The sequence below is a fragment of the Macrotis lagotis genome, chromosome 1, assembly GCF_037893015.1.
Source record: "Macrotis lagotis isolate mMagLag1 chromosome 1, bilby.v1.9.chrom.fasta, whole genome shotgun sequence".
Lineage (NCBI taxonomy): Eukaryota > Metazoa > Chordata > Mammalia > Peramelemorphia > Peramelidae > Macrotis > Macrotis lagotis.
Window position 1 is genome coordinate 42,587,308 of NC_133658.1, and position 15,740 is coordinate 42,603,047.

The 15,740-nt window shown below is 36.3% G+C and overlaps 1 protein-coding gene across 13 annotated transcripts in view; it reads left to right on the top strand.

Moving 5' to 3' along the window:
* The window catches only part of HYDIN (HYDIN axonemal central pair apparatus protein), a 509,309-nt gene that overhangs the window by 301,325 nt on the left and 192,244 nt on the right, over positions 1-15,740 (top strand). For all 13 annotated transcript variants that reach the window (XM_074199124.1, XM_074199133.1, XM_074199118.1 and 10 more), the window contains one exon: positions 11,332-11,570. In XM_074199124.1, the coding sequence (XP_074055225.1) occupies positions 11,332-11,570 (239 nt within the window). The remainder of the gene's footprint in view (positions 1-11,331; positions 11,571-15,740) is intronic.

A 15,740-nucleotide genomic window follows, 5' to 3' on the forward strand; every position in this document is an offset into this window, starting at 1 on the left:
CAAATTTTTATTGAGTCAATGCCTTTTCAGAGTACTAGAATAATGATGCATGTCATTTATCATAGGGGTGAGGGGAAAAGGATGTTAAGGTGTGATCCCCATTAGAAATCTAGCTGCATGGGAGCTGTCCTTGGTACTGAAGGTTAAGTGAGTTCAGACAAGAGGACTGTTCTTAGAGTCTGGAAGACCTTAACCTCTGGCTCAGTTTTTCTCAACTTTATAATGGGGATATTTCCCAGGGTTTTTGAGATAATATTTATAAGAGCACTTTAAAAATCTTAATGCCGTATAAAAATGCTGGATATTATTTTCATTATTTGTATCCCCAGTGCCTAGCAAACTGTTTGTTGCATATTTATTTTTGGGTTTTTTTGCAAGGTAATGGGGTTAAGTGGCTTGCCCAAGGCCACACAGCTAGGTAATTATAAAGCGTCTGAGGTCACATTTGAACTCAGGTACTCTTGACTCCAGGGCCAGTGCTCTATCCACTGCGCCACCTAGCCACTCCTTGTTTGTTGCATATTAGACACTTAGGAAACATTTGTTGACTGATCAGTTGCTAATGGGTCTAGATCTAAAGCAAGGAGTGCTAAAAGAGGCCAATAGGCAAGAGTGAGGACAGTGATATTCTGGTAAAAGTTTGACAACTGGTTTAAAATTTTAATCAGCATCATTAGCATTTTATCCATCACTTTTAAGGCTAGAAATCAGCAAAACAAAAAATCAAACCCTGTTTTTAAATGTTTCATGCTTTCTAAGATGAAAAAGGCTCTTTTTTCACATGTAAGAGCCAACTCCAAGCATAGCATATGGTAAGGGGGATGTGGAAGGGAATGAAGCAGACAGGTAATCTGCAGGGACCAGTAATCTGAGAATCCACAAGGCAGCAAGGGGAAGAAGAGATGAGGTTTGAGGGGAGCTTTTGACTCTCATTAACTCAAGTGTGAAAGAACTCGGGGTTCTTTCCTAAAAGATTAAAAAAGGACTTTCTTCCTGGAAAAATATAATATACAAAGTAGAACAAAGAAGAAAAAAGAATTTAGACTCAATCCTCTCCTAGCTCAATATCCTTTGAAAGGAGAGTTGTCAACAAGATCAATCTGCAGTCACTGGGCTGGGGAGTTGGGATTTAACAGGAGTATCCTATTGTGATAGCCTGCAAGCTTCTGTCTGATACTGCTCTGCCATGTTGCAAACTGTGCTGGGCTTTGCTATTTGATTTTTTGCCAACCACCAATTAATAAACTTCGTCAGATGGAAGACTTGCCAATTCACCGCCAGAGAACAACTATGATGTCTCCGTTCCAGACCAGCATCCTGTGTCAGGGTGAATCAGAAAAGAAATGGTATATGTCAATCTCAAGCTAATATCCTCTAACTAGAAATAGAATGTATTCTGGGGAGAGTGTCTTGGTTGTTACAGTTCAGTGGATTGACCTGAACTACTGACCAGAGACAGAAAATAAGCTTGGTTTTTTGTTGATTTTTTTTTTGTGGGCAAGATGGTGCTGACAAATCAGGACCTCTACATTTCCAATGACTTTGTATGGAAAAGGAAGAAAACATAATATTTTAAAAGGAAGTAGATAATAAAACTTCCCTGAGATACTAGTGAAGTGGTTCTAGGCCAAAATCTGGGTGGTCATAGATGAGAACTAACTAATTCTTCCTTTCCATTTGTTGTCTTAATGATTGGAAAAGAACCTGGAGACTTTGGTTTCCATATAACTTTATTCCCAGTCATATTCTTCCTTCTGCCTTGGACTAGAGGAAATTACTTAACACTAGAATCGAAGTTCAAAAGCAGCTATGTCCCTCAGTAGACTAAAGAATTCTTTTAGCCTAAGTTCTAATATTTTAAGGTAATAAAATTAAATGCAACCTGAAAAATCTCTAAGAGAAAAGAAACATGGCTCATTCCGGTTTTCTGTATCTATTTTCATGTATTTTGAATGAGGGCATTATTAAAGTCAGACAATAGATTTGCTATTTAGATATATTGCTATTTAGTTATATAATTAGAGAAATAGATATATTTAGATATCAACTTATACATTGGAAGGATAACTAGAGCCAGTCTTTAGTTGTACTTTGTATAAAGTTCAATTGAATTACAGAAGAAACAGCACTATATGGTTCAATTCTCAGATATATTGTTCTACATTAAATTTGGAACATAACAATTTTCATCATGATATGAAATTACTGAAAGTTTTTATTTTGGAGATAGATGAATTAAGAAACTGCAGACGAATTAAGAAGTTGAATTAGGAATTTTCATTTTGAAGTTAATGCTTGTCAGAATATTGGACCATTCTAGCTTGCCCAAAATAGCAGATCATAAAATTCTGCTCTCTTTTTTTTCAAGGTTTCAAAAGAAGGAAATGATGGCATTAATTTTTTAAATTTTTTCTCCCTTTTTTCTAGTTATATGCAAAGATAGTTTTCAATATTCATCCTGTATGCTTTTCAGTTCCACATTTTTCAACCATCATTTCTTCCTTCCCCCCCAACCATGACAACAAGAAATCTGATACAGATTATTCATATACAATTGTGTTTAACATATTTCCATATTAGGCATGTTATAAAAGAAGAATTAGAACTAAGGGGGGGAAGATGATGATAAATAAAGAAACAGCATAAAAGAAGTTTTAAAAAGTGAACATAGTATGCTTCACTTTGCATTTATACTCCATATTTATTCTCTGGATGTGAATGGAATTTTCCTTAACAAGTTTCTCAGGATTGTCCTTGATCACCAGACTTCTGAGAAAAGCTTTATCCATCAAAGTTGATCATCCCATAATATTGCTGTTAACATGTACAATGTTCTCCTGGTTCTGCTCACTTCACTCAGCGTCTGTTTGTAATAGTCTTTCCAGGCTTTTCCATAGTTCATCCACTCATTATTTATTTTTTTCTTTTTTTCTTTTTTTGGTTTTTGTAAGGCAATGAGGTTAAGTGATTTATCCAAGGTCACACAGCTAGTATGTATCACATGACTAAGGCTGAATTTGAACTCAGTCCTCTTGACTCTAGGACCAGTATTCATCGAGCCACCCATAATTATTTCTTATAGAAACACAAGCTGTGAAAATTCTTTCCCAACTTTCTGCATTCAGTTTTATCTTGGTTGCATTGATTTTATTTATGCAAAAAAATTTCTTTACCTTCATCCTATCTTCCCCTATTTGTACTTTTCTTTCTCCTTTTCCCTTATCCCTCCTCACCAATGTTTTGCTTTTGACTGCTGTCTGGTTCATACTGTCCTTTCTCTGTTACCTCCTTATAGGATAAATTTCTAAATCCAATTGGGAATATATATATTATTCCCTTTTTGAGCTGAATCTATTGAGAATAAGATTTACTCACTGTTTACATTCTTCTTACTATAACATTCCCCCTACTATAATAGGTTCATAGTGCTTCTTTCTGTGGCACTAATTATCCTCTAATGCCTCTACCTCTTTTTTTCCCCAATATAATCCTTTTTCAAGTCTTGTTTTATACCTGCACTTGTACATCCTCTTTCAACTGTCCTGAAAGAGGGACAGTTCTCAAGGGTCATAAATATCATCACATCATAGCCAATTTGCACCCTCTGTATAATTGTGTTTGTTTTGACTGACTGGGGACCTGCTTTCCTCTTAAAGGCAATAATGCAACCATTAGTGTTGAAAATACAGATTGGTGATTTAGAAAACCAGAGATTTCCTCCCCATTTTTCTTAATATTTGAATGTCTTTGTACATGGTCAATTAGGGTGAAAATAAATTGAAGATTTTGAGAAAAACATAACCCTTAACTCTTGCAATCAGTACACAGTTTAATGAGAAAGTTTAGAGGTCCTAAGTTCAAAGATCAAATTCCCAATTAATGTTGTATGACCCTGTGCAGGTCACTTAACCTCACTGAGCCTCAGTTTCCTTCTCTGTAACAATGTGGATGGGATGAGATGAGTTCCAGAATTCCTTCTAGCTCCAACCCTTTGATCCTAAAGTTCACAATTTTTGCCATAACTATTATTTATGAATCTATAGTATAATATATACATATACACATATACAAATTCTTTTTTGGATCAAGTCTATCTAGTATAATATTTAACATTTTGTTGGACTCTTTCTACCACTATCTATAAATCATTTTTATAACTCCATTATTTAAACACACTGTTGATGAATCTGTAATTTCTATTAAGTGCATGATTCATTTTGGCAAGACTATTGTAAGATTCCCATATTGCACCTCCAAATTAATATCCAATTTAAGTCAGCCAACATTTATCAACCATCTACTGTGCTCAATAGATTATTCAAGGCACTGAAGATACAAAAAATGCAAAGTAATAGCATCCCTGCTTTTAAGGGACTTGTAGTTTAAAGGGCCAGTATCAATAGCTATGATACAAGTAGAATGCAGTAATGACAGAAAAGTCTAGACTAGGTGTTCTGAGAAGAATCAAAGAAAGGGAGATCATTTTAGTTGGAGGGATCAGAAAGGCTTCATGAAAGAGATAGCCCCAGAGCTGGATCTAAAAGGAAGAAACATTTCAACAGACTGAATGCAGAGGAGTAGGAGAGTGAGAATTGGTCAGAATAGAGATCATGTCAAAGGGAATAGTCTGAAATAAAACTGGTACGATAAATTGGAAACATATTGAGGGGAGGGAATAAAACCTTCATGTTTTATTACATAGTAAGTCATTACAACTTTTTAAATAGACCTGTGCATTAGGATAACTAATTTGAAGGCTACACTAAAGAAATGTTAGAAAAGGGAGAAATGGGAAGCAAGAATCCCAGTTAGGAAGCTATTACAATAGTTCCCACTCAAAACTAGTGAAGATCTGAACAAAAATGGATAGGAAGGGGAAAACTGAAGCAAGAGATATTGTGGAAGAAGAACAGACAGACCTTGAGAACTGAATAATGATGCATCCTAAGGAAGAGGGAAGGTGAAAGGTGATCCCGAACCTTCAAGTCAAGGTGACTGTGGTGGCACTTTGAGTAGTTCCATGCAGTTCTAGAAGAGAAACAAATGTATGGGAGTAGACAAGTTTAGTTTTGGATTTGTTGAATTTGTCATGCTGGTGAGGTATTGATTTGGAGACTGACAATAATAATTCTGTGCTATGGCATAGAGGAGCCAGCTGAAAGTGCAGAACTGCCAATCTTATATATCTCTATAAAACCAGGAAGTTGGACTATGTGGCTTCCAAGGTCCCTCCCAGCTCTAAATCTGTGATCAGGAGTCTACCTCCATAAGATCATCTCTTTAGTCCTTCCCCTTCTTTCCAATCCCATGGCCACCAACCTAATTTATCTTTCATCTCTTCTCCCCTGCATTATTACAATGGACTCACACTTCCACTTTCTTGCCTTTTCCAATCCAGTCTCCACATAACTCCCAAAACAGTTTTCCACAAGCACAAGTATGTTCATGTCACTCCCATGCTTAAGCATCTTCAATAGCTACTTGTGATCTCCATGATAAAATACAAGCTCCTTCCCTTTGTGTCCAAAACCTTCACACACTGACTCTAAGTGACCTTTCTAGACTTATTTCACATAATTTCTCTTTATGTATTCAATGTCCTAGCCCAACCAGTTCACTTACTCTGCCTGAATTTAATGCTCTATCTCTCATACCACACTTTTGCACATACTATGTGCATATCTAGAATGCCATCCTTACTCATATCATCTAGCTTCCTTTAAAACTCCTTTTAAGTCTTACTTTGAATGAAAATCCTAAATGGATTTTCTCCTACCCTTCATGTTCCTCTGTTTCCTTCCTTCTGAAATTATCTTTTACTTATTGATCTGTGTATAATTAATTGTATTCCTTGGTATAATGTAACCTCTTTGGCAGGGATTAAAATTCTTTTTGTCATTGAATCCATATTACCAAACAAAACAACTCATACATAGTTGGGACTTAAAATTTGCCTTGTTGAATAGAATCTCTACCCTGAATCTCAGGGTAAAGATCACATCTAGATGTATAGATTTAAGGACAAATTGGGACCATTTACTTGAGCTGACCCTCAAGACCCTCTAGCTCAATTCTGCTCTCTGGAAATTTGCCAAGAGATTGTCTACTCTTGACCTAGAATTCACAGAGTCATAGATGATTAGAGGTGGAACGGAACTCAGTGATTATCCAGCTCAACTCTTTTCTTTTTAAATTTATTTATTTTCATCCACATGCACATGTATATTTTTAAGTTACAAAATTTCCTCCCACCCTCCCTTCCTACCCCCTCCCCTTTAGGAACGAACAGTCAGGTTAACATTGTACTTACATAGTTTGGATAAACATTTAAATATTAATCATTTTCAGTATGAGGAATTAGGATTAAGGGAAAGAGATTAATCAGATTCTGAAGGGTTGGTTTTTCTTTTTTTTTTCTTTTTTGTTGGTTTCATTTTGTTGGTTTTTTTCTTCTTCTGAATGGGGACAGCATTGTCCATAGCTGGTCTGATACAGTTGTCCTAGGTCTCTGATCTGCTAGAGGAGCTGCTTCCATCAAGGTTGATCAACTCAAAATGTTGTCGTTAATGTGTATAATGTTCTCTTGGTTCTGCTCCCTTCACTTAGCACCAGATCTTGTAATTCATTCCATGCTTTTCTAGAATCTGAACATTTATAGTTTCTGATAGAACAATAGTATTCCATAATATTGATGTACCACAACTTATTTAGCCATTCCCCAATTGATGGACATCCCCTCAATTTCCAATTCTTTGCCACTACAAAAAGAACTGCTATGAATATTTTGAAACATGTGGGATCTTACCCATTTTTATGATTTCTCCTGGATATAGGTCTAGTATTGGAATTGCTGGGTCAAAGGGTATGAGTTTTAAAAGCAGAAGAATTTGAAGCTCCACAGGTGGCACTCTCCCCAATTTGTCATAACTTGTGATATCAAGTGAAAACAGAACTGCCCAGCTCTCTTACAGCTTCATGGGGGGAAGGGAAGAGGGGGGGGAGAGAGGAAGGAAAAGGGGAAGAAAGGGAAAAAAACAATGGATCAATAAATGATCAAGGAATTCAAGGAAAAACTAGAATACAAGCATTTTCCAGCCAAGGTTCTTACAGAGACCAGAAACCCATGAGAGCTTATCATTTGCCAGACCCTTGCGCTAAGTATTAGGAAGACAAATAGAAAGAAAAAAAGAAAGACAGTTTCTTCCCTCAAGCAGCTCATAGTCTTAATGGGGAAGATAACATGCAAACAACTATTTACAAACAAGACATATACAGAATAAATAATGTAATGATCAATAGAGAGAAAGAACAACATTGAAGGAATTAGCGTAAGGATTATGCCTTTTCCCCACCCCAAGTAAGTCAATAGTAAATCTTACTGATGGCATGAAGTCTGGAAAGGAAACGGCAATGATACATTTGAATATAAGTAGCAAAAGAATGGTGGAACCAAGATGGCAGAGCATGAAGAAGGATAATGAGCAAACCTTCTTTACCCCTCCCCAGACAAAACCCTCCTCCAAGCAAATCTAGAGTATTTACCAAACAAAAATCTAATGGGGAAATCCAAGAAAGAAAATCTTTCCAGCTCAGGTTGACAATGAGAGACAGATACAGAAGTCTGGGGATGAGCTCTGGCTGGGAAGTATCAAAGGAACATTCCACTACAGAAAGTATCTGTGTACCCATGTGAGAAGGGTACAAGATCCAGCACAGAGAGGACTAAACCTGTGTAAGGGGTAGGAACAGTTGTGTCATTGGCTATTAAGTTCCATCCAAATTCAGGATGAACTGAAGAGAGGACTTGTACCTAGAGCCGGGGAAAAGTGACTTTAAAATATGGACAGAAAGGAACAAATCTCGAAGCAAGTAGTAGCTGTATGTCTTGGAACCAGGATAAGGGGTGGGGGGAGGTTCTCAGTTTCAACTTCTATTCAGTGAAGAATAACCAGAACAGGAATCCCAGACCAAAGGATTGCGACAGGGAAGTTTACTACAGTTCTTTCCCTGAAATAGCAGAGCTGGCCAGTGGAATAGTAGTGGCTGGATCCAACTTCAATCTGCTGCTCCTCCATCCCAAACCTAGGTGAAGAACTTGAACTCAGACCAGGATGGGGCAGAAATCACTGGAAATCTTGCAGGTCCCAACTCATGGTCTGGGAATGATGCAAAACTCAAAATCCTAGGAAAGCGGTCACAAAACCAGCATTGACCCTCCATCTGGACATGCATGAAATTCAGTCATACATCAAGTCCTGTCAGGAAACAGACTGGAAGAATGGGAAACAAAAGAATCCTATCATTAAAAGCTTATGGTAAAAGAGATACTTAAGTCACAACCCCAAGAGAAGGGAATCACTCCAAAATATTTATAAGCACAACCTCAAAGGAGAATACAGCTTGGAAACAAATTCAACTAGGATTCCTGGAGAGATTATGTAAGATTTTTTTAATGCATTTAAAATATTTTCATAAATGAAATGAAAATATTTCTGTTTCACAAAATATTAAAAGCAAACTGTTCATATCTCTTAGAACCAGAAGGACAAAATGGAAATAGAAAGTATCCACCAGTCACTGCCTGAAAGCAACCCAACATGAAAACTACAAAGACCACAGTCAAAATTCAGAGCTTCCAGGTCAAAGAAGAAAATATTACAGGCACCTAGAAAGAAATAATACAAGTACTGAGGAGTCATAGAGGATCATGCATAACTTAGCAACTACCACTTTAAAAGAACAAAGTTTTGAAATACAATATTCCTGAAGGCAAAGGATACAAGTATATAGTCAAGAATCTTACTAAGCAAATTTTAGTATAATCATATGAGAGAAAAATGGATCTTTAACTAGAAGATTTCCAAGTATTCTTGATGAAAATTAAGTATAACACTTGAAGTGCAAATATTGTAGTCAAGAGAAACAAGATGATGATGATGATGATGATGATGATGATGATGATGATGATGATGATGATGATGTTTGCTCTTGGTTCTTAAAAAAGGTCATGACATCAGGGAGGTGATGCTAAGCCAAACACATAAAATGGATTTGAGTGAGGGGGACTGTGCTAAGCCACTAGCCTCACTTTCTCCAGAGTCCTCTGGATTCGGTGGCCAGAGATGAATCAGAACTATTGGAGTTGACCCTGGATGTGAGACAATCAATGGCTTGACCAAGGGGGAAGGGAGAGATAAAAAGCAAAATATTTTCTCATATAAAAGAGGTACAGAAGGAAGAGACTTTACAATGGAGGAAATAGGGGGTGGCAGGCAATGCTTGAACCTCACTCTTATCAGAATTGATTTAAAAAAGGAAGAACACACACATCTTAGTTGTATATAGAAATGTAATTTACCCAATAAATAGGAGAGGAAGGGAAAAAAGAGGAGGCGGTGACTGGAAACAAAATAGATATTTGAGGAGAGATAGGTTAAAAAGAGAGAAAAGAAGAAACAAGAGATAATGGGATGGAGAGAAATACATAGAAATGATTACTGTGAATGGGAATGGAATAAATGACTTGACCAAGGTAACACAGCTTCAAGTGTCTGAGGCTGAATTTGCTCTAGCCACTGTACCACCTAGCTGCCATAAAAAGGTAAATATGAATGGTCATTAGTACTGAATCAGGGCAAACTGCTTCTGATCTAATATAGGAACATAATACTTATATCCCCTTTATATATACTCACCTATATGCATATACATAAATATGTATATTTACTTTTGGCAAAAGGATATTTTTATATACTTTTATATATAGAAATATATGCATACATATGAGTGCTGTATTTGCATATGAAATCATGTAAAATGAATTTCTATCTTAGTCTTTTTTAAAAAACAAAAATAAAATGAGAAAATTGCACTTCAATTTACACTCAGAGTTCATCACTTCTCTCTCTGGAGGTAATAGCATTTTTCATCATGAATCATTTGCAATTGTCTTTGATCATTATATTGATCAGAGTAGCCAAGTCTTTGACAGTTGATTGTTGTTACAGTATTTTACTTTGTGTAATGGTCTCCTGGTTCCGCTCATTTCACTTTGAATCAGTTCATATAGGTCTTGCTCTATTTGTCCAAAACCACTCCTTGTCATTTCTTATGGCACAATACTATTCCATCACAATCCTATACCACAACTAGTTCAGTCATTCCCCAATTGATAACTACTCAATTTCTAATTCTCTGCCACCACAAAAAGTTGCTATAAAAATTTTTATACATATAGCTCCTTTATCCTTTTCTTTGATTTCTTTGGGATACAGACCTAGTAGCAGTATTGCTAAGGTAAGCACAGTTTTATAGCCACTTGGGCATTGTTTTTCACAATGGTTGAATCATTTCATAGCTCCACCAACAATTGATTAGGATACCTGTTTTTCATCTATCCCTACCAGCATTTGCCATTTTTCAAAGAGGTGGGGGTGGTACTTTGGAGTTGTTTTAGTTTGCATTTCTCTAATCCATAGTGATTTAGAATGCTTTTTTTAATATGACCTTTGATAGCTTTGATTTTTTTGTTCTAAAAACTCCCTTTTCATATCATTTGATCATTTTTCAATTGGGGAATGGTTCTTATTCAGTCCTTTATTTTAATGCTGTATCTTTTTTGTTTCAAGTATGTCTCTTGTAAGCGACATACTGTTGGATTTTAGTTTCTATCATATTCTATTATCTGCTTTCATTTTATGGGCGAGCTCATCCCATTCCCATTCACAGTAATCATTTCTATGTATCTCCCTCCATCCCATTATCTCTTGTTTTTTCTTTTCTCTCTTTTTAATAGACAGGGACTTAACCTGATTGTCTCAGCTTCCTCCTCTGGTGAATGAAATAATAAAAACTTATACTTTCCAGGGTTGTTGTAAGTCTCAAATGAGATAATATTTGTAGAAAACTTTATTCACTATAAATGCTAATTAAGTTACTGTTCTCCCTTTCTGTACCTTCCATCACCTGGTTTCTTTTATCATAAGAATGTCAATATTTTTATTTGGTATAGTTTCTCCATAACTGCTTATTGATTGTTGCTGAAGATCTTCCATTTAGAGTACCAGAATTCAAAAGGATGTTTATATAAGATCTAAAAATTATGATTATTTACTTCCACCGTCGCTACAAAAAGAGAAACATAAGACTTATGAGCCATAATTACTTTTTCATTTCCAGAGATTATCCTAATCATTTTTGTTGAACTTTTTTTCCCTTTTGGGATCAAATTTTTCTATTTCCTTTCTTTGATTGATGCCTCTAGGGCTTGACATATATCCAATGGAAGCATAAGGATCATTTGATTGTAAGCTTTTTGATCTTGCATTGTAGATAAGCCAAAAGTCCCTATGGAAGGTTTTGCCAGATGAAGGCACTATTCCTCCAGAAAGTGAAGTTCTCCTGATGGTGACTGCCAACTTAGATGACATGCTGCCCTTCAAAGATGTGATTGTTTTGTCCATTCAACATAACAACAGCTACCGGATTCCTGTCACAGCTGTGGGAAAGGGCACCACAATTGTTTCAGATAAACCTTTTGCTCCAGAACTCAACTTGGGGGCCCACTTCAGGTAAATAACTTTTAGGGCTCAATCCTTGTAACTTTTCATTTCATTTTTAAGGATACCTTTTGTTTGCAAATCATCCAACTTTCCTTCCTTCTCCTTCCTCTCCCAGAGATCCCATTCCTTGTAAACAAAGAGTTTTTTAAAAGAAATTATTGTTTTTCCTTTGTTCTGGAAAAAAGACCCATGGCATCAGGGAGGCAATTGAAGAAGAGAAAAAAAATTCAAAATTGATCAACACATCCCCAAATCTGTCATTATAAGGAATTAACTCAAAGGCATTTGAGACTTGACTTTACTTCCTATCTTGCTCCCAATGCAAAAAAATATAAAATCTTTGTAATAAATATACAAAGTCAAGTAACCCAAATTTCCACATTGGTCATGTCCAGAAACATGTCCCATTCTGTGCCTTTAGCCATTCCTGGTTTGTCCAGAGTCTGTGGCCTAGGTATCATCAGCCCTCTGGAATCAGGTCTGGTTCATACCATTAATTGGAGTACTTATCTTTTAGAATCATTTTGCTTTACACCATTGTTATAATTATATAAATGGTTCTCCTGCTTCTGCCTTAGAAGTTTCTCCTTATCTCTTTTTTGAGAGATAATTTTACTTTCTAATTTCTAATTTCACTGCATTTAGTTTGGTCAATCTTTGTAATTGTTGTTCACAAGAACAATTATTCATAAATTTTTCAGCACCTTTAGTTTTCAAAACATTTTTCCTACAATAAACTTCTAACATAGATAGTGTAAACATCCTTATCTCTAGTTTAGGGGTAAAAAAAACTCAGACAAGATCATACCTGCAGAAGTAGCAAAACAGGGATTTAAACCCAAATCCTTTGACTTAAATCCCATGTTTTATCGTAGCACAAGTTGACTGATAGTAGATTATCAGCAATGCCTCTCAGCTCTAAAATGCTAAGCTTCTGTGAGTTACTATGCATCTTTCAAGAACCTACATTTGGATTTTATGTGACAAATTTTGACTCTCTCACTGGCCTCACCTTTCTCCCCACTTTAATACTTTTATAAAAATAAAAGGGAAAAAATCATTTTTAATGGCAGGCTAAGCACAGCATAATTATGTAGGTAAAAGGCCACTTCAGAAATCTCATTTAAAACACTCTCTTGGATTGTTTACCATTACTTTCCCCTTATAACATTTTACTCCATCATTGAGCCCAAGAGACCCATCTAGATTTGCAATGGCTGGTTTCAGAGTCTGGTCTCTAATGAGAGGGATGAGGCTCATTTTCTCTTCCTTTTTTGATTCTTTTTTACTTGTACCCCAGTGCCCTGAGGAAAATTACTTAAACATTTGGTTAGACTCTTGTCTCCTCAAAAAGGAGAGTACAGAGGTATAAAGTGTGGAACAATGGTTTATTTACTTTGAAGTCAATCAAAAAAGAATTGATTAAGCTCCTATTATATGCCAGACCCTGTGCCATGGCAAGAGAGACAAATACAAAAAGTGTTTCCATTTTAATGTGGAAGTGCAAGTTATATATGTATGTGGGACATGTATGTATGTATATATATATATATATAGGGATATTTACACATATATGGAGAGAGAATAGATATAAAATTAAAAATATAAATGTATTTTTGTCAATAAACATTTATTAAGTATTTACCATGAACACTGTGCCAAATGCTGGGCAAAAATGCCAAAAAATAGTCCCTATCCTTAAGGAGCTTCCTCTAATGAGGAAGAGAATAGGTAAACAAAATATACAAATAAATCATATACATAAATATAAATTGTAAATGATCAACAGAGGTAATGCATTAGAATTAAGAGGGATTGGGAAAGCTTCCAGGAGAAAGTGGGCTTTTCAAAGCAGATAAATAGGAGGTAGTTTAGGAGGAAGAACCCCTCATTCTGGCATTTCCATTTTTCTTAACATCTCTTCAATGTTTTCACTCTTCCATTTACCACAGTGGCTTTTTTTCAAACCTTTTCATTCCTCCTCAAACCACTAATGACTCTCTCCTCCCATCCTTTCAACTGAGAACCTTGCCTCATATTTTACTGAAAAAAAAAATTGAGAACATTAACCAAGAACTTCCTGTTTCCCTCCTTCTTAACTCATGAAGGTAAGGTAAACTCTTCTTGCAAAAGGGATCACTTTCAATCCTGTCTTCTCCAACAGTTACTTTTTCTATCATGCCACTCTCCTTAATCTTTACCTTCTCCCTGTCCACTGGTGGTTTCCCCACATTCTATGAACATGTCCATGACATTCTCCTGCATCCTCAAAAAAATGCTTATTTGGTCCATAAATCACTTCTAGTCATTGTCCTTATCTCTCCTCCCTTTCATGGCTAGACTCCTTAGGAAGGCCACTCATTTTCTTAATTCTTTTGCATTATGGCTTCTGACTTCATCATTCAATTGAAACTGCTTTCTCCACCATTGCAAATAACTTCTTAAACACCAAATCCAATGGCCTTTTCTTAATTCATATCCTTCCTGACTTCTCCATAGCCTTTGACACCGTTAACCACTTTCTTCTCCTTAATACTCTCTTTCCTCTAGATTTTTTGCAATACTAAGCTCTTGTGGTTCTGCTCCTACCTTTGACTGATCCTTCACAGTCTCCTTTGCTGAATATTCATCTAAATCACATCTAATTATGATGATGAGTGTCCCCCCAAGATTTTATCCTGGACTATCTTCTCTTTTCCCTACAAATTATATTTCTTGGTAATCTCATCAACCCCCATGGATTCATATATCATTTCTATCTTGATGATTCTCAAATCTACATTCATTTGTTCATAACTTCTCTGCTGACCTCCTGTCTCACATCTCATCTACCTATTAGTCACCTGAAACTGTATAATATCTTACAGCCTTTTGATTGTTCTCCCTGCCTCAAGTTTCTTCCCATTGCAGGCAAATGTCAAACATTCAGTAAACTCAAGTGATTCCTTATCAATTCTAGCATGAAACAAAAAATCCTCTGACTGACATTCAAAGCCCTTCATAACTTAGACCTCTCCTATTTTCCCAACCATCTTACAACTTACTCCCACCCATTTCCAAACATGCCCTGGCTTCCTTGCCAATCTCTGTACAAGAGATTGTGTGGCTCTGAACAATTAAAATAGTTCCCTCCAGGACTATTTCTTCTGGCAAGCTGGCTGAAGATTGAACTCCTCTTTTGGTTAGTGATATCCTTCCCTACCAACGGTCAGTTCCAACAAAGAGATCTGGGATCACTGGACTTTTCAAGCTCAAAAGTATGTCTCCAAGGCCAGACACAACCATCTCAGGATTATTGGAAGTCAACCCAATACTTACCAAGAGATAGCCAGGGGATCCAAATCCTAAATTCACCCTTGCTGAAGTTCAAGCTGTCATATGATCAATCTGTCACCATGTCGCTAGGATGGGGCAAAGGAAGGTCATTTCCTCATTCCTGACTCAACAAGACTGAATTGTCCAGGTAGATTGTACACCTGGAAAGAGAAGTTCAAGGGAGGAATCTTCCTTTCAGTGATCAATTGAGTCTTTGGTTCTTGCACAGTCACCAATCAAAAGATTGTATCAGAACTTGAATATCTATTGTCCTGATTTTAATGCCAATTTTCCAGCTATCTTACAAACTTAAATATAATATAGTAATAAATATAAATATAATATAATCCTATAAATAAATCCTATATAATCCTATAAAACAGCACAAATCCTCCCTAGATTTTAATTATGTTTCTCATGACTCCACAAAGAGTGTATTAATACAACCCAAGAGTATATTCAGAATTTTTTTGGAGCTTGATTGTCAGTATTTCATGTCTAGAGATATTAGAGAGAGAGGGTTGAGGTGTCTAATTGTTCCCTCCAGAACCTTGTCTTCTGGCAAGCCTGGCAGGGGGTCAAACTCTGTCAATGATTTCTTTGTCAAGATGTCAAATGACATCTCCATTCCATACCTGAGCCACTTGCTTTGGTGACAAAAAGTTTAGAGACCTAGTATGGAACCTCGGCTCTCACCCTAAGGAGCCGTGTTACTGTGGACAAGTCACTGAGCCTCTGTTTCCTAAGCTGTAGAATGGAGTTCATAATATTTGCTCTATTTCAAGGGTTCTTAGGAGGCTAAGTGGTTGGTAATCCTTAAAGGACTATAGAAATGTAAGCTATAATGAGTTGTTATGGTGCAAT